This window comes from Rhinoderma darwinii, chromosome 4, assembly GCF_050947455.1.
Source record: "Rhinoderma darwinii isolate aRhiDar2 chromosome 4, aRhiDar2.hap1, whole genome shotgun sequence".
Taxonomy (NCBI): domain Eukaryota; kingdom Metazoa; phylum Chordata; class Amphibia; order Anura; family Rhinodermatidae; genus Rhinoderma; species Rhinoderma darwinii.
In genome coordinates, this window is record NC_134690.1 from 251,873,107 (window position 1) to 251,897,009 (window position 23,903).

At 43.7% G+C, this 23,903-nt stretch overlaps 1 protein-coding gene, 1 long non-coding RNA gene and 1 pseudogene across 3 annotated transcripts in view; 2 read left to right on the forward strand and 1 right to left on the reverse strand.

Moving 5' to 3' along the window:
• The window catches only part of LOC142761078 (uncharacterized), a 213,309-nt gene that overhangs the window by 179,636 nt on the left and 9,770 nt on the right, over nt 1–23,903 (forward strand). The gene's annotated exons all lie outside the window — the stretch shown is intronic.
• LOC142758988 (frizzled-10-A-like) lies at nt 5,058–6,245 on the forward strand (annotated as a pseudogene).
• The window catches only part of MOXD1 (monooxygenase DBH like 1), a 110,734-nt gene continuing 94,090 nt past the window's right edge, over nt 7,260–23,903 (reverse strand). Inside the window, exons 11-12 of the mRNA XM_075864268.1 lie at nt 15,560–15,728; nt 7,260–7,456 (exon numbers count right to left, since the gene is read on the reverse strand). Coding sequence (XP_075720383.1) covers nt 7,301–7,456; nt 15,560–15,728 — 325 coding nt within the window. The 3' untranslated portion in view covers nt 7,260–7,300. The remainder of the gene's footprint in view (nt 7,457–15,559; nt 15,729–23,903) is intronic.

Genomic DNA, 23,903 nt, shown 5'->3' on the forward strand with positions numbered 1-23,903 from the left:
GCCACGAGCCATTTTTAATGTCCTGGTGGAGGGAAGGAGGTTGTCACTCAGGATTTGACGGTACATGGCTCCATCCATTCTCCCATTGATGCGGTGAAGTAGTCCTGTGCCCTTAGCAGAGAAACACCCCCAAAATATAATGTTTCCACCTCCATGCTTGACAGTGGGGATGGTGTTCTTTGGGTCATAGGCAGCATTTCTCTTCCTCCAAACACGGCGAGTTGAGTTAATGCCAAAGAGCTCAATTTTAGTCTCATCTGACCACAGCACCTTCTCCCAATCACTCTCAGAATCATCCAGATGTTCATTTGCAAACTTCAGACGGGCCTGTACATGTGCCTTCTTGAGCAGGGGGACCTTGCGGGCAATGCAGGATTTTAATACATTACGGCGTAATGTGTTACCAATGGTTTTCTTGGTGACTGTGGTCCCAGCTGCATTGAGATCATTAACAAGTTCTCCCCGTGTAGTTTTCGGCTGAGCTCTCACCTTCCTCAGGATCAAGGATACCACACGAGGTGAGATTTTGCATGGAGCCCCAGATTGATGTCGATTGACAGTCATTTTGTATGTCTTCCATTTTCTTACTATTGCACCAACAGTTGTCTGCTTCTCACCCAGCGTCTTACTTATGGTTTTGTAGCCCATTCCAGCCTTGTGCAGGTCTATGATCTTGTCCCTGACATCCTTAGAAAGTTCTTTCGTCTTGCCCATGTTGTAGAGGTTAGAGTCAGACTGATTAATTGAGTCTGTGGACAGGAGTCTTTTATACAGGTGACCATGTAAGACAGCTGTCTTTAATGCAGGCACCAAGTTGATTTGGAGCGTGTAACTGGTCTGGAGGAGGCTGAACTCTTAATGGTTGGTAGGGGATCAAATACTTATTTCTCTGTGCACAATGCAAATAAATATATATAATTTTGACTATGTGATTTTCAGTTTTATTTTTAATATAATCTATCTCTCACTGATAAAATTAAACTAGCCTAAAAATTCTAGACTGTTCATGTCTTTGACAGTGGGGAAACTTACAAAATCAGCAAGGGATCAAATACTTATTTCCTTCACTGTAGGTCATCACGTTGGGTACGTGGACCAACTGGGCTGTACCGCCTTAACGGAATGGCAGCTGGCCAACAGGACACAGGTAACAGTCTATAGTTCGTATAGGTGTACCTGGGGTAGCTTCAGACAGTAGCGAGGCAGGCTCGGAAGGGACTTTGGCAGCAGGCGTGGTGTAACAGGACAGGCGTGGTACACAGCACAGCATGACTTCAACTTAATTTGGTGTTTGACCAGGATAGCATGGGATACAGGTTACAAGTAGCAGGAACGGGAAACACTGAGAACTGGAAGACACTAGGAGACCATTTGAAGAGACAAACTAGAGTAACAACAACAAAGCTCAGGCAAGGCAGGAAGGGGCTGGACCCCTCTTATAGTCCAGGGTGCTCATGGGCTAATTTTATACTTTAAGTCCCGGCCGGGAGAAGCTGAAGTTAGCGCTGGCGTCTCCTGAGGAGGAGATGGGGACAAGCACTCACAGATCCATGGCTGCGGCCGTCAGGAGTTGAGTGAGCCGGACGGCACGTGGCCATGGGCATGCCAGTATCCCCCCTCTTATGCCCCTCCTCTTGGGGCCAGAACGAGAGAGAAATTTCTTCAGGAGGGTAGGGGCATTGAGGTTCTCTTCTGGCTCCCAGGACCTCTCTTCAGGACCAAACCTCCTCTAATCCACCAAATAAAAGGTTATTTCACCCACTCTCGGTGTCCAGGATCTCCTTAACCTCAAAAGTCTCTGATGAACCGCTGGGAGCCATTGCAGGAGTGGAATTCTTGGAGTAGCGGTTCAAGATCATCGGCTTCAGCAGGGAGGCATGGAAGGAGTTGGGGATCTTGAGGGTAGGAGGCAGCCGAATATTGTAGGAGACGGGCTTAATTCATTGCAAAATCTCGAAGGGTCCAAGGAACCTGGGAGAAAACTTGTACGATGGCACCCTCAGCCGGATATTCCTAGAGGACAGTCAGACCTTAGTGCCTGCAAGAAATTGGTGAGGCTCTCGTCTCCTTGAGTCTGCCTTTCTTTTCATGCGGTCGACCGCCTGTAGAATAGAAGATCAGGTCTGCTGCCAGATTTGTAGAAAGTCCCTGAATGCAGAGTCAATTGCAGGCACCTGGGATGTAGTGGAAACAGGGAGAGGTATTCGTGGGTATTGGCCATACACAATGAAGAATGGAATGGAGCCATAACACAAATATGGACTCACTAGTGTGGTTGCTCCAGGAAGCAGCTGCACCCAGTCATCATGCTGCCTGGAGATAAAGTGTTGTAGATAGTTCTCCATAATCGGATATATTCTCTTGACGTGACCATTGGACTGGGGATGGCAGGCAGAGGAAAAGTTCAACTTCACACCGAGGAGTCCGCAGAGGGCTCTCCAGAACTTTGAGTTGACTGAAATCAACATGTCATCAAGATAGACCATAACACAAATATAGAGGAGGTCATGGAAGATGTCATTAACGAAGTCCTGGAAGACCGTGGGAGCATTACACAGGCCGAAGGGCATCACTAGATATTCATAGTGTCCGTCACGGGTGTTAAATGCCGTCTTCCATTCGTCACCCCGGCAAATCTGGATTTGGTTGTAAGCCCCTCGCAGGTCTAGCTTCGGAAAAATCTTGGCTCCTCGTATGCGATCAAACCGTTCAGAAATCAATGGCAATGGATATCTATTTTTTACCGTCATCTGGTTGAGACCCCGGTAGTCGATGCAAGGATGCAGAGAACCATCCTTTTTCTTGACAAAGCCAGGGCATGTACAGCAGCATTGGATTGACAGCTTTATCCAGGACAAAGAATGAGAGGAGCTCGGAATGGAGGGCTCCCACTTGGAGCCTCAGCGGCTTGGTCACAGCTACAATCGGGTCTGGCTGAGGAAGTCCATTCACAGATGCAACCATCAATGGCCTCTCCAGAGAGGTTGTGGGCAGTTGGAGAAGATTCACCCGGTCTCTACGAATGAAATTAGCAGCGGATCCAGAATGCAAATAAGTAGAGACCCGATGCGTTTTCTCGCCGGACACTATGGTCACGGGAATGGACAATTTAGACAAAAGTCCTTCTTTACCCAGGGTTGTCTCTCCCACCAACCCTAGGCTCCGGGGCTTTTAAGGACACAGACGCACAAGATGGCCTCCGAGGCCGCAATATAGACAGAGTCCCGAGGTGCCTCTGCGTTGTCTCTCCTGGGTAGACAGCTTAAACTGGTCCATCCTCACAGACTCCTTTGGAGGATCAGCACCTGAGGACAGCAAGGGTTGCTGCAAAGTAGGAACCGGGCTAGGGAGTCCTTCCTCCCGACGAGCTTCTAGGAGCCGTTCTCGGATCCTTATATCAATCCGAGCGGCCAGAAGGATGAGGTAATCCAGGGTAGATGGTAGATCTCGGCCGGCTAGCCATGTGGTGAAGTAGGAGGAACGGCAGTTTGCACCTCCAGCCGACGTGCAATAATGTTCAATGCCTGAAGGAGTTGGTCCTGTTGAGACTGGAGGTTTAGGATATCCGCCCACATCTCTTGTGACGTCATCATGGTCTTGGATTGACCAGCGGGGTCCATGGCCTAAGCTTACTGTCACGTTGGGTACGTGGACCCACTGGGCCATACCGCGTTAACGGTATGGCAGCTGGCCAACAGGACACAGGTAACAGTCTATAGTTCGTATAAGTGTACCTGTGGTAGCTTCAGATAGTAGCGAGGCAGGGACTTTGGCAGCAGGCGGACACCCAGAATGATGTAACAAGACAGGCATGGTACACAGCACAGAGGGACTTCAACTCAATATGGTATTTGATCAGGACAGCATGGGATACAGATTAAAGTTAGCAGGAACGGGAAACACTGGGAACTGGAAGACACCGTTTGCAGAGACAGACTTGGGTAACGTCAACAAAGCTCAGGCAAGGCAGGAGGGGTCTGGGCCCCTCTTATAGTCCAGGGTGCTCATGGGCTAATTTTGTACTTTAACGCAGGTGCACGCGCTGGACCTTTAAGAGCGGGCACGAGTGCGCGCACCCTACGGGACCCGGCCGGGAGAAGCGGTAGTGAGCGCTGGTGCCACCTGAGGAGGAGATGGGAGCCAGATCCATGGCTGCGGCCTTCAGGTGGTGAGTGAGCCTGACGTCCCACGGCCATGGGCTTGACATAGGTTCATCATGCAATGCTCCAAACTCACATGTTGCTGCAAGCTGCCTCAGCTTAGTCACATATTGATCTATAGTCTCTGATGGACCTTGGTTTGTAGTATTGAATATGTATCTTTTAGATATGATATTACGTGCAGGTATAAAATGGCTCTGTAATCTATCTAGAACTTTCTCTATATTCTGCTTTTCAGCCTCAGAGAGTGTGAGGCGCGCATACAGTCTCTCCACATCACTGAGCATAAGGTTTTTATCCTTATTTTGGGGTCTTTCTTTTCAAATTCAGTTGCCACCTCATAATCTGCCCACTATGATTTAAAATCTGTCCAGTTAAGTGCCAGGTCTTTATAGGCTATAGGAATTGGAACAAGGATGTTGTTTGCAGCCATTTACTGTACTGCTGTGTGTCTCTTGTTAATAGAGAAGTAATTCTTGTTGATTTTGTCTGTGATATTACAACATTAGTGGCTTATAAAACACAAAGTCTATCCCACTTCATGTCTCTAGAAGTCATATAGGGTATAACAGCAACAACTTTACTGAGACATAGACAGTTTAACAAAGGTTATATCAATATAGACTGTAGATGGTAGCAAACATGGTAACAAATGTCTAACTCCTAACAACATGAATCCCTCCCCTCAAGCATGGACACCCCCAAGCATGGATCCACTAAATCAGATCCAAGATCAGACATACAAAAAAAGGCAATTGCTCACTACTCCTGGCTTCTCTGGAAACCACACGCAGCCACAACAGGCACTGGCACACAAGGTCTGTGCCACGGCACATGCAAGGTACTAATACCGGGCTACATTAGTATGCTATATGTGATGCATCATACAACGTCCTAATGCTGGATGTTGAAATCTGTAAGCAGTAAATGATAACACAATTCCTGTGACTAAACACTGAAGGATCTTCCTCTGTGAGGTGCAGGCATTGATATCATAGCTCAGCTCTCACAATCTACTCTTTTTGTGCCGCTAACAGCCTGTATCTTACTACTTCCTGTACTGCTTTGCTCAGGAATTAGCTTCATAGACACAGACCTGACTGGTGATGGCAAGTATCAAGCAATAGAAATGTCTTCCAGACATTGTTTATATCATGACCAGGATGCCCACCCGGAGAGGGAGGCAATGATCCAGCTCCACGAGTTTGCACCTCTGGTAAAGTATGATTGTCAAAGTCACTTGAAGCTCTTCTTGTGCTCACTGTATGCACCTATGTGAACCGAGCAGGTGTCAACACCGATCCCAGCCTGTAGGGTCATGTGTAAGATGGCAAGACTCAAAGGCTCACCAATCATGGAGAAGGTTAAACTCAAGTGGCCAGACTATGTGGCTTGTAGCAAACTGCCAAACAAAAACTATACAAAGTACATGTTTATGGAGGCTCCAAACAATGGGTCAGATGAGGCCCCCTAAAGCATCTAGCATGCGGTCTCCTATATTCAGGCCACAGTGACCTAGCAATGGCCGAGCCACGAGCCTAAGGATCTACCCAGCAGGATAACCTGTGAGAAAGTCAGGACAATTTCACCATGGAGAGAAGAGTGCTTCTTGTGCTCCTCTATGCACCTCTGAAGTAGATGTTTACTGGAGCAAGAATGACAAAAAATGTACTTTTATCTGGATTGCTATTTGGTCTATTTTGGGCTTCTTCTCCAGAGCGTTCATGGTTATCATATTTCTGATATATCCTCAGCGCTTCAAGTATCCAGAGTCACCGACCATATTCTTATCCATGTGCTACTGTGTGCATTCTGTGGGACACATAACCACTGTTTGCTAAAGCAGACAGTATAGCTTTTAATAGGAGGATCTAGAAAGCACTGGCTGCACTATAGTGTTCTTTATTTTGTACTGCTTTGGTATGGCAAGCTGTTTGTGTGTGTGATTCTTACACTGACCTGGTTCCTGGCTGCAAAGAATAAATGGGGACATCACTCTATTGAGTACAACAGTAGCTATTTTCATTTGCCTGGGCTATCCCACATGTGAAGATCACTATAATCCTGGTATTGATTCGCCAGTGATGAGCTCAGGCCCTAGTACACAAAGTTTGTGCCACGTCGCATACAAGGTCCTGACACGGGCAGCGTCAGAACGGGTTAGCGTCAGAATGTTGTAGGTTGCATGGCATACGTTCTGATGCTGCCGCGTCAGTGCCATGAACGGGCCGCAGCACAGACCTTATGCTGCTAAGACCTGATGTGGCAGCCTGTTGGGATCTTTTGCGGGACCCCTGCAGGCTCCCTTTGGCCCGGTAACAATCCGCACCCACTGCGATGGTAATTTTACGCCACTGAACCTGAACACACCCCAGGGTTCATGTGAGTTTCAATTCACCATTGCCAATATATTGTAACTTATCTGGGAATTAAAAACCAAAGGAGTTCTAAAAACTATTTAGAAAAAAAATAATTTTTACTGTCATTTTTTTGTCCGATACAATGGCACAATTTTTTGCCCAGCGAACCCTACAATAATTGGATTTCACTGAGGAATACTAACTCATCATTAGGCATTATAAAAATATCTGATCTCTCTGAACAACTTTCATGGCACCACAGTGTTCAGTAAGACTGTATTTATCAATCCCTCCTACTTTATTCGCTCTTATTGAATGAGGCATTACTTCTCTCCATGTACCTGCTATGTTGATGCCCCTTAAGGATTGACGTCTCACAAATGCCTAATAATTGGCTGTATAAGAACCTTGTGTTGGCCTGCACTCTCTTCTTGGTGGCCATATTCTCAGAGGAGGGATGTCTCATAACAAAGAAGGGCCATGGAGATGTTTCATGGTGAGTTAAGGCTAGGTTCATGTTAGGGTTCCATCTCTCCATTAACAAATCGAAGCTCAGAGAACAACTAATCTGATGAGTAGTGCCACATTATTTTATCCCCTAATCCCACAACCACATGTACAAACATTATAGAGAATAGACACAGTTACCTTATAAAACTGCTGAAATGAACTGTTTTGAGAAAAAAATATTTTATTTTGTGTAAAAAAACATATTTCCAAAAGTGCAATTATATGTGGATTTAATTTTAATATTTGGTGCAAATGCACAATGTCGGTCATTTATAATGTATAGTGTATTACTGTGCTTAGTACAATTAACAGATTTCTAACTGTTGTAGAGATGGCAGAAGATGACACTGACGAAAACGAGGCACATTCTGGTGCTTCTGAAGTATACGCCTTCACTTTAGGGGGTGGCAGCAACATTCCCTGAACCTGAAAACAGTCATAAAAATAGCATTAGGGTTTAATGAAGTAGGTTGATATGTGAAGCACAACACCACTTGGAAGACTCTTTCCTTTAACCCCTTAAGGACGCAGCCTAGTTTTGGCCTTAAGGCTCAGAGCCCATTTTTCAAATCTGACATATTTCACTTTATGTGGTAATAACGTCGGAATGCTTAAACCTACCCAAGCGATTCTGAGATTGTTTTCTCGTGACACATTGGGCTTCATGTTCGTGGTAAAATTTGGTCGATATATTCAGTGTTTATTGGTGAAAAATTGCAAAATTTAGAGAAAATTTTGAAAAAATTGCATTTTTCAGAATTTAAATGCATCTGCTTGTAAAACAGACGGTTATACCACCCAAAATAGTTACTAGTTCACATTTCCCATATGTCTACTTTAGATTGGCATCGTTTTTTGAACATTCTTTTATTTTTCTTGGACGTTACAAGGCTTAGAACATAAACAGCAATTTCTCATATTTTTAAGAAAATTTCAAAAGCCTTTTTTTTAAGGTACCTCTTGACTTCTGAAGTGGCTTTGTGGGGCCTATGTATTAGAAACCCTGATAAAACACCCCATTTTAAAAACTAGACCCCTCAAAGTATTCAAAACAGCAGTTATAAAGTTTTTTAACCCTTCAGGCATTTCACAGGAATTAAAGCAAAGTGGAGGTGAAATTTGCAAATTTCATTTTTCTTGCTGAATTTCAATTTTATTCATTTTTTTTTCTGTAACACAGAAGCTTTTACCAGAGAAACACTACTAAATATGTATTTTCCAGATTCTGCAGTTTTTAGAAATGTCCCACATGTGGCCCTACTGCGCTCGTGGACTAAAAGACAAGCCCTAGAAGCAAAGAAGCACCTAGTGCATTTTGAGTCCTCTTTTTTATTAGAATATATTTTAGGCAGCATGCCAGGTTTGAAGAGGTGTTGAGGTGTCAAAACAGTAGGAATCCCCCAATAGTGACCCCATTTTGTAAACTACACCCCTCAAGGAATTCATTTAGGGTTGTTGTTACCATTTTGACCGCACATTTTTTTCACAGCACGTATTTGAATTGGGCTCTGAAATGAAAAAAATGTCATTTTTTCCAATAAAATGTCATTTGTGATCAAAATTTCTTATTTTCACAGGGAACAAAATACCCCATTTTGTTGCCCAATTTGTTCTTAGTGTGGCAGTACCCCATTTGTGGTGATAAACTGCCGTTTGGGCCCATGGGAGGGCTCAGAAGGAAAGGAGCGCTATATGTTTGTTGGAGTCCAGATTTTGTTGGATTGGTTTTCGGGTGCCATGTCGCATTTGCAGAGCCTCAGAGGTATCAAAGCAATGGAAACCCACCAAAAGTGACCCCATTTTGGAAACTACACCCCTCAAGGAATTCATTTATGGTTGTTGTTAGCATTTTGACCGCACAGTTTTTTCACAGCACCTATTTCAATTGGGCTGTGACATTAAAAAAAATGTCATTTTTTCCAATAAGATGTAATTTTTTACCAAAATTTCTTATTTTCACAGGGAACAAAATACTCAATTTTATTGCCCAATTTCTCCTGAGTGCATCAATACCCCATTTGTGGCAATAAACTGCCGTTTGGGCCCATGGGAGGCCTCAGAAGGGAAGGAGCGCTGTGTGTTCTTTGGAGTACAGATTTTGCTGGTTTGGTTTTCGTGTGCCATGTCGCATTTGCAGAGCCCCAGAGGTATCAAAGCAATGGAAACCCACCAGAAGTGACCCCATTTTGGAAACTACACCCCTCAAGGAATTCATTTATGGGTAATGTGACCATTTAGACCCCATAGTTTCTTCACAGAACTTATTTGAATTGGGCTGGGAATTTAAAAAATATATATTTTTTCCAATAATATGTCATTTTAGCTCAAAAATTCTTATTTTCACAAGAAATAAAATACTCAATTTTGTTGCCCAATTTGTCCTGAGTGCGGCAATACCCCATTTGTGGTGATAAACTGCCGTTTGGGCCCATGGGAGGCCTCAGAAGGGAAGGAGCGCTGTGTGTTCTTTGGAGTACAGATTTTGTTGGATTGGTTTTCGGGTGCCATGTCACATTTGCAGAGCCCCAGAGGTATCAAAGCAATGGAAACCCACCAGAAGTGACCCCATTTTGGAAACTACACTCCTCAAGGAATTCATTTATGGGTAATGTGACCATTTAGACCCCATAGTTTCTTCACAGAACTTATTTGAATTGGGCTGGGAATGAAAACAAAATTATTTTTGTCAAATAATATGTAGTTTTGGCTGAAAATTTCTTATTTTCACAAAAAACAAAATACCCCATTCTGTTGCGCAATTTGTTCTGAGTGCCGCAATACCCCATTTGTTGTGATAAACTGCCGTTTGGGCCCATGGGAGGGCTCAGAAGGAAAGGACCACCATTTGGCCTACTCGGGATTTTCTAGTGCGAAGTCATGTATGCAGAAGCCCCTGAGGTACCAGTACAGTTGAAACCCGCAAGAAGTGACCCCGTTTTAAAAACTACACCCTTAAGGCATTCATCTAGAGGTGTAGTGACCATTTTGACCGGAGACCTACACCCCATAAACTGTAATGTGGGTTCTCCCGGGTATGGCAATACCCTACATGTGGCTGTTATCAGCTGCCTGGACACACAGCAGGGCCCAGAGGGGAAAGACGAGGGGGGATAAGCTGTGCGGAGTGCATCAGGGTAAGTAAAATTGGGGTAAATTATAAACCAAGGGATGTATGATAAATTTTAAAACACTTTCATACAGAGCTCTGGTTATTCGGGACACGTGTCACATTGATATATTGTGTCCTCCCTTATCCCCCTCTTATAGCAGACTTGCCAGTTTGGGGAACTTCCCCTGGAAAGTGTTGCCCTGGTACGATGCGTGTGGGCTCGCTTCCAGAAGTACTGGGTGCCCCCCCTTCTTGGTCCCTAAAGATTAGGTTCTTGATAATCACCTCTTGAAATTCCAGGAAAGTTCCCGTCTGGCCTGCACATCGACGTAGCACGTACGCATTGTACAAAGCCATCTATATGATGTTCCCGGCCAGCTTCTTATACCACACCGCATGGCGCTGTAGGGCTTCAGGGCTTGATCTTACAAGTCCATCACTCCCATGTACCTATTGTAGTCCAGGATGCAGTTTGGTTTGGGGGTGGCCTTTCCTTCATATATCCTAAACCTGTAGGTATACCCTGATGCACTCTCACAGCTTATACATCTTCACGCCATACCTTGCCCTCTTACCCGGCAGGTACTCGCGGAATTGAACCCTCCCTTTAAAATGTACCAGGGACTCATCAATAGAAATACACTTCTCGGGGGTGTATGCTTGGGAAAACCGGGCACTGGAACGGTCTAATAGGGGTCTCCGTTTAGACAAACGGTCAAAACTGGGGTAATCTCGGGGTGGGCACGGCTCATTATCAGTATAATGTAAGAAGCGAAGTATTGCCTCATTTATTTATTTTTTTAGGTTCCAGTTCAGTTCTGAAGTTGCTTTGAGGGGCCCATATATTAGAAACCCCTATCAAATACCCCATTTTAGAAACTAGACCCCTCAAAGTATTCACAACAGCATGTAGAAAGTTTATGAACCCTTTAGGTGTTTCACAAAAATTTAGAGCAAAGTAGAGGTGAAATTTACATTTTTTTTTTGTCAGAAAATCCTCTTTATACCATTTTTTTTAGAACACAAAAGGATTTATCACAGAAACGCAACTTAATACGTATTGCCCAGATTCTGCAGTTTAGAGAAATATCCCACATGTGGCCCTTGGGCGGTAATGGACTGAAGCACCGGCCTCCGAAGCAAAGGAGCACCTAGAGGATTTTGAGGCCTCTTTTTTATTAGGCACCATGTCCGGTTTGAAGAGGTCTTGTGGTGCCAAAACATTGGGAACCCCCCAAAAGTGACCCCAATTTGGAAACTAGACCCCTTGAGGAATCCATTGTAGTTTTCTTGGGGTGCATGCGGCTTTTTGATCAGTTTTTATTCTATTTTTAGGTGGCGTGGTGACTAAAAAACAGCAATTCTACTATTGTTTTTTTATTATTTTTTTTTTACAGCGTTCACCGTGCGCTATAAATAAAATATTCACTTTATTCTGCGGGGCGATACGATTACGGCGATACCAGATGTTTATAGTTTTTTTTTATGTCTTATGGCGTTTGCACAATAAAATACGTTTTGTAAACAATCATTCACTTTTTGTGTTACCTTATTCTAAGAGCCAGAACGTTTTTATTTTTCAATCAATAAAGCCGTGCGAGTACTTATTTTTTGCGTAACGAACTGTAGTTTTGATCAGGACCATTTTTAGGTACATGCGACTTTTTGATCTCTTTTTATTCCATTTTTTGGGAGGTGAAGTGACCAAAGAATTGTGATTGTGGTTCGGTTTATTATTATTTTATTTTACGGCGTTCACCGTGCGGGATAAATAATGAAATAATTTTGTAGTTCAGGCCGTTACGGACGCGGCGATACCAATTATGTATAGTTTATTTGTTTGTTTATATATTTTTATTAATAATAAAGGACTGATAAGGGAAAAGGTGGGATTTTTACTTTTATTACTTTTAAATCTTTTATTTTCTAATTTTTACACATCTTTTTTTAACTTTTTTTTCACTTTATTACTTTGTCCCACTAGGGGACATGAGGGCAGAAGGCTCTGATCGCTATTCTAATACACTGCACTACATGCGTAGTGCAGTGTATTAGAACTGTCAGCTACTCACTGACAGCAAGCATAGTGGGTCCTGACGTTGTCAGGACCCACTAGGCTTCCGTCTATGGCATAGCCGGACGCCATTGTTTGGTGTCCGGTTGCCATAGTCACCATCGCCGGCCGCTATCGCGTAGCAGGCCGGCGATGGCAGCTTAACCCCTAAAAAGCCGCGATCTCTATAGAACGCGGCTTTTAAGGGGTTAATCAGCGGGGACACAGCGATCGGTCCCCGCTGTAGGAGCTGTGACAGCTGCTGAACAAGACAGCAGCGTCACAGCTCCTGTATGTGTCGGGAGGACGGCCGAAACGGCCGTTACTCCCGTGACGTACTATTACGTCATGGAGCGCGAACGATACAGCTGCCATGACGTAATAGTACGTCAAGGAGCGGGAAGGGGTTAAAGGAGCTGTGAAATAAAAGATCTGCTACTGGATGCTATATAATAATGTATAAATATTAATAATGTATAAATCGGATAAATCAATAATAGCATATGCCGTTGCTTCTGGTAAATGTACAAAGATATATGTTTGTAACTGTTATTGATCCCATGGCCGGGCAGAGTTCTGTGACAATGCCTTTACAGTGGCTTTAAGTAATGTGAAATGCTTAGACAATTGACCAAATCACTGTAAAAAGCTTATAGATTCAGGCAGGGGTGTATCTCTAAGGCGTCATGAATGTGGCCGAGCCACGCAGCCGAGTACTATAGAGCCGTTGGCTTTCCGTGTGCGGTCGTATCGTGCCCCCATACAGCACTATATTAGCCTAGATTCACACCAATTTTTTGCACACTGTTAAAATGTACTACTTTTTATTGTTAGGCAAATTTACAATTAAAACAGGATCTAACTGGGCACAAAAATGACGCAGGCTCCTTTTTCTGTCCTCTTGAAGAACAGGATTCAGACGGATACTGTTTTTTGTTCAGCAGAAATCAATTGCAACAGGATGCAACAGGATAGGTGTCCTGTTGCATCATGTTCTAAAGGTACTTTTTTTTCTTGAAAAACAACAACCAGTACCACAAACAGGATACAAAAACGTGGTGTGAACAGGGCGATGCAAAGCTATTTTCCATAATATGGCATTCAATGGTGCATGTATTTTTTTCCATGTAAACATGACAGAAAAACATCTCAATCCATCTTTACAAAATAGGAGGCATAGTAGGGTCCTATAGACTTCTATGGGTGTTGTATTATGACTTGTACAACTAAAAAGTTGTAAAGAACTGTAATATACAGAGCAATGTGCATAAGATTTAAACCCTGTTGTCTACATGGTATCCAGCTACCTGCTACCAGTCTGTATTCAACTATCCGCTATCAGTCTATATCCAGCTACCTGTTACCAGTCTGTATCCAGCTACTCGCTACCAATCTGCATCCTGATACCCGCTAACACTCCATAACCTGTTAACCGCCATCAGTCTGCATCCCTCTATCTGCTGCCAGTCGGTATCCAACTACCTGAGACAAACCTTTGGCTTACTACTGGTAACAAACTGAGACTTCTGTTCCACACCCATCTGTCAAGGTATTATCTGCCAGTGTATTACACCATTGTATCCTGGTCCACTGGGCCAGCTACTAGTCACACCTGGCCATCTCAATAGGTAGCGACCTGGCACCGAAGTCCAGATCCCACGTGTAGGGGGTTAAGGGGTCAAAGTCGGGGAGGCTACTTAGATAACGCCCTTAGGGATGGCCCTAAGTCAAACCGGTTGAGTAGCACAGTGGCTCCACAACCCGCTGGTCTTAACATTGCAGCTTCATAGCTATTGGAAGCTGCAACAATGGCACCAGGAATATCATAGCAAAAGAATCAATATCAACAGCAATTTATACCAGCTAACAATATCTTATCTCTGTCACAGGATGTTGTCAAGATCATGTATCTGGTACTTAAAGAGGCTCTGTCACCAGATTTTGCAACCCCTATCTGCTATTGCAGCAGATCGGCGCTGCAATGTAGATTACAGTAACATTTTTATTTCTAAAAAAAATGCATTTTTGGCCAAGTTATGACGATTTTTGTATTTATGCAAATGAGGCTTGCAAAAGTCCAAGTGGGCGTGTTTAAAGTAAAAGTCCAAGTGGGCGTGTATTATGTGCGTACATCGGGGCGTTTTTACTACTTTTACTAGCTGGGCGTTCTGACGAGAAGTATCATCCACTTCTCTTCAGAACGCCCAGCTTCTGGCAGTGCAGACACAGCCGTGTTCTCGAGAGATCACGCTGTGTCGTCACTCACAGGTCCTGCATCGTGTCGGCCACATCGGCACCAGAGGCTACAGTTGATTCTGCAGCAGCATCAGCGTTTGCAGGTAAGTAGCTACATCGACTTACCTGCAAACGCCGATGCTGCTGCAGAATCAACTGTAGCCTCTGGTGCCGATGTGTCCTCGCTCGTCCGACACGATGCAGGACCTGGGGCAGGAAGTGACGTCACAGCGTGATCTCTCGAGAACACGCTGTGTGTCTGTGCACTGCCAGAAGCTGGGTGTTGTGAAGAGAAGTGGATGATGCCGATTCGTCAGCATCATACACTTCTAGTCACAACGCCCAGCTAGTAAAAGAAGTAAAAATGCCCCGATGTACATACACAATACACGCCCACTTGGACTTTTACTTTAAACACGCCCACTTGGACTTTTGCAAGCCTCATTTGCATAAATACAAAAATGGCCATAACTTGGCCAAAAATGCTCGTTTTTTAAAAACAAAAACGTTACTGTAATCTACATTGCAGCGCCGATCTGCTGCAATAGCAGATAGCGGTTGCAAAATCTGGTGACAGAGCCTCTTTAACACTATAATCACTGTCGTAAAGGAATTTGCATAAATTTAAATGTTTCCTCATTGACTTATTCTCGCTGTTATTACTTATGTGGTGCTCCAATTATGAATAAAATGTTTGCCTATGTCTGTGAATGACCCAATTCTATTCAGACTTATGAGCTCCTCTGTTTCTAATAATGTGAACATTTACAACAGATGCTTACAACTGCCTAGATCCTCCACATACTGCAGATTCTCATGAAAAGAAAAGCATTGCTACATGACAAGTAACTGTGCTCGTCTTCCCAACAAAATAGGTAGAGGCAATAAACCCAGTTGCTAGCTGTATGGCATGGGAACAGAAGGTTGCAGCCAAGAGCCCTTGTTCTATTGGGTATTGGTTGCAATTCTGTGATTGCAATATTAACCCCTGTTGATATAGTGGTCCACATCTGTTCATGCCAGACATTATTTGTACAGCTGGGGTCCTGAGATACAGATTAGGAGAGACTGGATTTACAGTATGTAAGATTATTACTAATCCATCATTGATACAGAAAGAGCATTTACTTACATTCCATTCTCCACTTTCATTTTTAGAACATCTGACATTTATCTGTATTTGTTTTACACGTTCATTAAAGGAATTTCCTTTCTTCTTTGACCATTGATATGTGTTCATGGCCTCTGTAAAAGATAAGTTGTTGTACCGTTTTGGGCTCTTGATTATAAAAGGCCATGATCTGCAATGCAAAGCAAAACCCATTATTATTTATCCTTTCACTATTCAGAAGAGATTTACTCACGCTTTCCGAATTTTAGGGAAGGTACATCACGGAGATTCGGAAAACCGTCATCAAGTTACATACAACACATCCCCATTTCAATGAAAAATAGTGCATATCGCCCACTTCATCCCATCCCAAATTGAAAACAGACCCTAGTCTAGACCCCCAAAAATAATACAGACTACAGACAAGACCTCCTAAACAGATACAGACCCAAACAAGACCTGTTAAATACAAACTCCAGACCCCCCAAACTACAAAAATACAGACCTCAGAAAAAAAATATAGTCCAGACCCCCTAAAGTTATACAGAACCCAGACCCCCTAAAGTATTATAGGCCCCTGACCCGGCCCCCTAAAGTAATACAGAGCTTAGACTAGACCCCCACACTAGACCCTCTAAAGTAATAAAGACCTCAAAATAGACTCCCTAAAGTAATACAGACACCGGATTGGCGTGTTCTTCTGGGAATTTGGGAGCGCTACACGATTTCCGGAAGTCCCACAGACATTCCAGGAAAGTTGGCTGGTAAGGTTTAGCTCTGAGGTATATATAAACATTGTGGCATTGTCCATGGATATTTAAATGTCTTTTAACATCCCTACAGATTATCCAGAGCTGTACTCGTCCAACAGGAAAAGGACAATAATCTTTTGAATGAGCACAGTTCGGGGCAGCAGTGTGACTGCAGAGGGAGCCTCCGGACCTGTTTGAAGCCATGAATCTATCTTGGCTTTATAATGAGACAAGGATAGCGGTTCTAGCCTAGTCCGGGATAGAGCAGTTTGAAGTGGGAGCTGCATTTTCAGCTCTCACTTCTGCCTGTGTGAAAAGCAGAGCGGGGTGAAGGGGGGCGGGTGATGACAGCATTGCAGGGCATCTGTGATCTTTCTTGTGTACATGTATGACTTCAGATGTACCCAGGGGAGGGGTATCATGAATTTTTGCTCATGTTATCACCTCCCTTATGAATCAGAAAGCAGGCTTGCTCTGTCAGATGTTATATCTTTTTTAATCACTCCTTTACATTTAATCAAGCTGTTAACTCCACAACCCGGTTAAATAAGTGAAATAAAGTGTTTAGAAAAATAAAAAATACCCCAAGTAAAAAAAAAAAAAAATAATAAAAAAAAAACACTTTTTTTCCTTATGCTAAGTTTTATTATAGAAACAAATTAAAAGAATAAAAAAAGACACATAATTGGTATCGCGTAAGACCCTGTACTATCAAATTAAAATTGAATAAAAATAACAGAATAAAAAGTGATCATAAAGTTGTATGTACCCGAAAATTTTACCAATAAATACTACAAGTCATATCCGCCAAGCACAAGCCCTCAAACAGCTCTTTCAACAGAAAAAAAATGATATGGGTCTTGGAATGTGACAACACAAAAACAAACTATTTGGGAAAAAAATGTGTTTTTGTTGTGCAAAAATAGTAAAACATAATAAAAACTAACTAACTTTGGTATCACGGCAATCATAACGACCCATAGAATACAGTTATAATTTTATTTATACTGCATGATGAACGCCTTAAAAATAAATCCCGCAAAAAATTGCAAAGTGCTGTGTTTTTACTTTTCCTCCCAAAAAGTGTTAATAAAAGTTATTCAATACATTATAGGTACACCAAAATGGTTCCTATAAAAACAACAGCTTAAGGCCTTATTCACACGAACGTATAATACGTTCGTGCTACACGCGTGGAAATCACGTGCGTCGCACTGACCTATGTTAGTGAATGGGCCCGTTCAGACTGTCAGTGAATTTCACGCAGCGTATGTCCGCTGCGTGAAACTCATGACATGTCCTATATTTGCCCGTGTTTCGCGCTGCACGCACCCATTGAAGTGAATGGGTGCGTGCAAATCGCGCTCGGCACACGGAAGCACTTCCGGGTGCCGCGCGTGATTCGCGCAACAGTAGTACAAACAATGAATGAAAACAGAAAAGCACCACGTGCTTTTCTGTTTGTAAACATAAAACCAGAGTGTCATCATGATGCCGGCTGCGCGAAAATCACGCAGCCACGCACCATATGCTGATGCCACACGGACCTTTTGCGCGCGCAAAATGCAGCGTTTTTTGCGCGCGCAAAACGGACATGTCCATGTGAATAAAGCCTAACCCATAAACTTCAAGGTCTCATACAGCTACATTGAAGAAAAAATAAGAAAGTTATTACCGCTGGAACACAGAGGAGACAACATTTTTACAAGTCCTTAAGGCTGAAATAAGTTATATTACTAAAGGTTTAAAATGAACTGAGGCATCTGAGTTATGTTATAATTATATTTACTTTAGATACAATTCAAAATCTACAATAAAAGAAGTGATATTTTCAGTATGGTTTCTCCCATTTTAATGAGACTATAAGGCTATGTTCACACGGGGTCTTTTGCCGAGTTTTTTGACGCGGAAACCGCGTCGCAAAACTCGGCAGAAACGGCCCGAGAACGCCTCCCATTGATTTCAATGGGAGGCATCGGCGTCTTTTTCCCGCGAGCAGTAAAACTGCCTCGCGGGAAAAAGAAGCGACATGCCCTATCTTCGGGCGCTTCCGCCTCCGACCTCCCATTGACTTCAATGGGAGGCAGGAGAAAGCGTGTTTTCTGCCCGCGGCGCTCAATGGCCGCGGGCGAAAAACGGCGCGATCATTGCTATTCACACGGAGTATTTTGGGGGAGGAATATCTGCCTCAAAATTCCGTTTGGAGCTTTGAGGCAGATATTCCTCCCCCAAAATACTCCGTGTGAACATAGCCTAAGGCTGGGTTCACACAGGGTTTTTTTGCAGGCAGAAAATCTGTCTCAAAATTTTGTTTGGAATTTTGAAGCAGATTTTGCTCTGCCTGCACGCCGATTTTCGCGGCATTTTTCGCCCGCGGCCATTGAGTGCCGCGGACAAAAAACACCACGAAATACGCTTTCTCTGCCTCCCGTTGATGTCAATTGGAGGTCAGAGACGTAAACGTCCGAAGATAGGGCATGTCCCTTCTTTTTCCCATGAGCCGTATTTCTCGCTCGCGGGAAAAAAAACGCCTCCGCCTCCCATAGAAATCAATGGGAGGCATTTTCTGACTTTTTTGGTGCGTTTCTGACGCGGTTTCCGCGTCAAAAGACGTGTAAAAAAACTCAGTGTGAACTGACCCTAAGACACGCAGGACTTGCTGACACTGAACCCGTCAGTGCCGCGGACCTGATGGATACAGGATTCAGCGCAAGATACAGCTGGTCTGCAATGGCAGATCATCATAGGGCATTTGGCCCAAAAGTGCAATGTACTTTTGTTGCGTTTTTCCGCGATTTTGCCGCGAATCGCGGCAAAAACCGCACCAAAACAGCATTGTATATGTCCTGCAAAAGGACCTTTAGACATAAGGTCACATGACCTCATCTCTGAAGTTCTTACTACTGTTTAGAGACCTGCTGGTCACATGACCGCAGATCCATGAGCAACAGCAAGACTCCACAGAGAAGACTGAGGTGGGATGGATTTGTTTAAGGGGTCTGTATTTAGGGGGCCTGATTTGGGGACTGTATTTATGGGGTCTGGTCTGTATTTAGGAGGTTTGGTGTCTGTATTAGTTTAAAGGGTCTGTATTTAGGGGGTCTGAGGTCTGTATCAGTTTAAAGGGGTTTAGGGTCTGTATATTTAGGGGTCTGTGTTAGTTTAAGGGGTCTGGGGTCTGTATTTAGGGTGTCTGTAAAAGTTTGAAGTCTGGGGTCTGTATTTAGGGGTCTGGGGTCTGTATTAGTTTATGGGGTCTGTATTTAGTGGGCCTGGTCTAGGGTCTGTATTAGTTTATGGGGTCTGGTCTGGGGTCTTTATTAAGGGAGTGAGGTCTGGGGTCATTATTAGGGCTTATTCAGACGAATGGGATATACGCCCGTGCAACGCACGTGATTTTCACGAGCGTCGCACGGACCTATATTAGTCTATGGGGCCGTGCAGACAGGTGCGTGATTTTTACGCAGCGTGAGTCCGCTGCGAAAAAGTCCCGACATGTCCGTTCTTTTGGCGTTTTTCGCGCATCACGCACCCATTGAAGTCAATGGGTGCGTGAATATCACGCGCACCACAGGGAAGCACTTCTGTGGGACGCGCGTGATTCGCGCAACAGCTGTCTAAAGTATGAATGAAAACAGAAAAGCACCACGTGCTTTTCTGTTTACAAACATACAAACAGAGTGTCATAATGATGGCGACTGCGGGAAAAGCACGCAGCCGTGCATCATATGCTGAAGACACACGGAGCTGTCAAGTGCCTTTTGCGCAGGCAAAACGCCACGTTTTTTGCGTGCGCAAAAGGCACACGCTCGTGTCTGAAGTGCTTCCGTGTGACATGCGTGGTTTTCACGCACCCATTGACTTCAATGGGTGCGTGATGTCTGAAAAACGCAGAAAGAACGGACATGTCGTGACTTTTTCGCAGCGGACTCACGCGGCGTAAAAATCACGCACATGTCTGCATGGCCCCATAGACTAATATAGGTCCGCGCGAAAATCGTTCGTCTGAATAAGCCCTAAGGCTGGGTTCACACAACCTATTTTCAGGCGTAATGGAGGCGTTTTACGCCTCGAATTACGCCTGAAAAGACAGCTCCAATATGTCGGCAAACATCTGCCCATTGCTTGCAATGGGTCTTATGATGTTCTGTGCAGACGAGCTGTACTTTTACACATCGCTGTCAAAAGACGACGTGTAAAATTACAGCCTCGTCAAAAGAAGTGCAGGACACTTCTTGGGACGTTTTTGGAGCCGTTTTCTCATAGACTCTATTGAAAACAGCTCCAAAAACGGCATAAAAACCGGCGCGAAAACGCTGTGAAAACGGTGCGAAAAACGCGAGTTGCTCAAAAAACTTCTGAAAATCAGGTGCTGTTTTCCCTTGAAAACAGCTCCATATTTTCAGACGTTTTTTGGCTCAGCGTGTGAACATACCCTAATGGTCTGTGTCAGATGGAGAAGAAAAGAAAACGACTCCCATCAGAGAAGACATTACCTGTGAGTCACTGGATCTATAGGGGATCTGTCCCCCCTCCTGACATGTCTGTTGCAGGTAATCCTTGTATTCTATATATCTTTGTGTACCCAGGACTAACAGACAAATGCATGTTACTAGTCCCTACACAGTGTGATACTGTCAGCGATGGTTGGAGACTGTCAGTATGTAGGGACACAGCCCTTTGACAAGGGGAATCGTAACAACCATTTGTCAATGCTCGCACAAAAAGGTGGTGTTCACTTTAGACATGGCACAGCGGCGAGGAAGGGGGGCCCAAGTTTGTGGAACAGCCCAGGGCCTATGGTCTACTTAATCCGCCACTGCTGCTCTGTATACAGAGTACAAAGCATCTGTATCTCAAAAAGTAAAAAAAAAAATCATAAAAAGTTTTTAGAAAGTTGCGCCAATCACACTGATAAACATTTTTGTTTAAAAAAATGGTGTACATTACTGCCGCAGCCATTTTTCAGATTTTCACTTTCGTTCTTTTCCTGTTCTATTTTTCCATCAATAGAGCCATATGAGGGCTTGTTTTTTGTGGGACAAGTTGTAGATAGTTGGAAACTGGAAAAAATATATTTGTGTGGTGAAATAGGAAAAAACAGCAATTCCTCAATCTTTTGGGGGTTTCGCTTTTACGGCGTCCACCATGCAGTAAAAACGGCGTGTTAACTTAATTTAACTTCATAGTTTTTTTATGTTTTACTACTTTTACAAAGAAAAATGTGTGTGTTAACAGTTCAGGACCAGGCTATTTTGAGCTTTCAGGACCAGACACTGTTTAGGCTTCGTTCACATCTGCGCCAGGGTCCCGTTCCGACGTTCCATCGGAGCTTTCCATCGAAACGGGACCCTGATTGATACAAACGGAAACCAAATGTTTCCGCTTCCATCACCATTGATTTCAACGGGAAAAACGTCATTCTGTTCCGATGGGCCGTTTTTTTTTCTAAAACGGCCGCGTAAAAACTGCATTCTGTTCCTATGGGCCGTTTTGATTAAAAACGACCGCTTAAAAAACGGCCGCGAACAAGAAGTGTAGGTCAATTCTTGGGACGTTTTTGGAGCTGTATTTCATTGACTCCATAGAAAACAGCTCTAAAAACGTCCGTAAAAAATCGCGAGTGGCTTAAAAAACTTCTGAAAATCAGGTGCTATTTGAAGCAGAATGCCTACAAATGTCTGCCCATTGATTTCAATGGTAAAAACTGTGTACTGTTCCGATGGCGCGTTTTTTTACGCGGCCGTTTTTCAAAACTTTTTCGCGACCGTTAAAAACGCCACGAAAAAAACGCCTGAAAATGAGGAGCTGTTTTCCCTTGAAAACAGCTCCGTATTTTCAGTAATTTTTTATTTTGTGTGTGCACATACCCTTACTGGGGCTGCACAGCAGGGAAATCAGCCCTCTTAGGGTATGTTCACACAGAGTTTTTTGCCGTTTGCCGCAATTTTCGCTGCGTTTTTCATTCGCAGCCATTGAGCGCCACGGGCAAAAACTCAGCAAAATACGCTTTCTCTGCCTCCCTTTGTTGTCAGTGGGAGGTCAGAGACGTAAAGGCCCGAAGACAGGGCATGTCGCTTCTTTTTCCCGCAAAACGTTTTTTCTGCTCGCGGGAAAAAAATGCCTCTGCCTCCCATTGAAATCAATGGGAGGCATTTTCGGACGTTTTTTTGGTGCGTTTTCCGCGTCAAAAAACTCTGTGTGGACTATGCCTTATAGTGACTATTGTCACTAATAGGACTGTGCTGGGTCTAGTAAGTCCCATTAGCAGCCTGCCACTAATGGCACCCGGCGATCATGTGACCAGTTATATGATCACCGGACCAATAGAAGCATCCAATGCCTTTATTTGTATACACAGCGCTCATTGAGCGCTGTGTAGAAGAGATCAGAGAAGACAGAAGCAGCGAAAGCTGCTTCTATCTTGTCTTCAGCGTCCCCGGCAGTCACTGACTGACAGCAAGCAAGCTAAAACCATCGATTGAGCGGTATGAGGGCGAGCTGTTGTTTCTATTGGTGGAGTATTTAAACTAGGGCTGAGGAGGGAGGTCAATGTAGAAAAAAAAGGGGTAGCCAGGTTAGAGAGGGGTCAGACTATATTGGTGGGGGGAGAAACAGAATGTGGGGAGAGGACTAGACAACAAGATAAGGAGATGCTTTCGTTACAAAACATCAGTGTAAATAAAAAGGCCCAATTAATGTCAAATCACATTTCTGATAATAAAAGTGAAAAACTGACAGGCAAGTTAAAGTGTATGTTCACAAATGCCAGAAGTCTAGCAAGCAAAATGGGGGAGCTGGAGGCCTTGATACTGGAAGAAAATATAGATATAGTTGGTGTTGCTGAAACATGGCTGGACTCTTCACATGACTGGGCTGTAAATCTACAGGGTTTTACACTTTTTCGGAAAGACAGGACAAATAGGAAAGGTGGTGGTGTATGTCTGTATGTGAGAAGTGATATGAAGGCGAGTGTGAAAGAGACAATAGTGGGTGAATACTGTGAGGAGGTTGAAACCTTGTGGGTGGAACTAGAAAGGGAGGTAAACACTGAAAAAATTACTTTTGGTGTAATCTATAGACCCCCCAATATAACTGAGGAGATGGAAGTTCAGCTATATAAACAGATGGAGCGGGCTGCACAGGCGGGTACTGTAGTGATAATGGGAGATTTTAATTTCCGGGATATTAATTGGTGTCATGGTTCGGCTTCAACTGCAAAGGGGAGACATTTCCTCAACCTGTTGCAGGAAAATTTTATGGGCCAGTTTGTGGAAGACCCGACTAGAGGTGAAGCTCTGTTGGATCTGGTCATTTCTAATAATGCAGATCTTGTTGGGAATGTCAATGTTCGTGAAAACCTCGGTAACAGTGATCATAATATAGTTACATTTTACCTATACTGTAAAAAACAAACGCAGGCTGGGAGGGCAAAAACATTTAATTTTAAGAAAGCTAATTTCCCCAGGATGAGGGCTGCAATTCAGGATATGGACTGGGAAGAACTAATGTCAAATAATGGAACAAATGATAAATGGGAGATTTTCAAATCTACTTTGAGTTATTATAGTGCAAAATTTATTCCTATAGGTAACAAGTATAAACGACTCAAA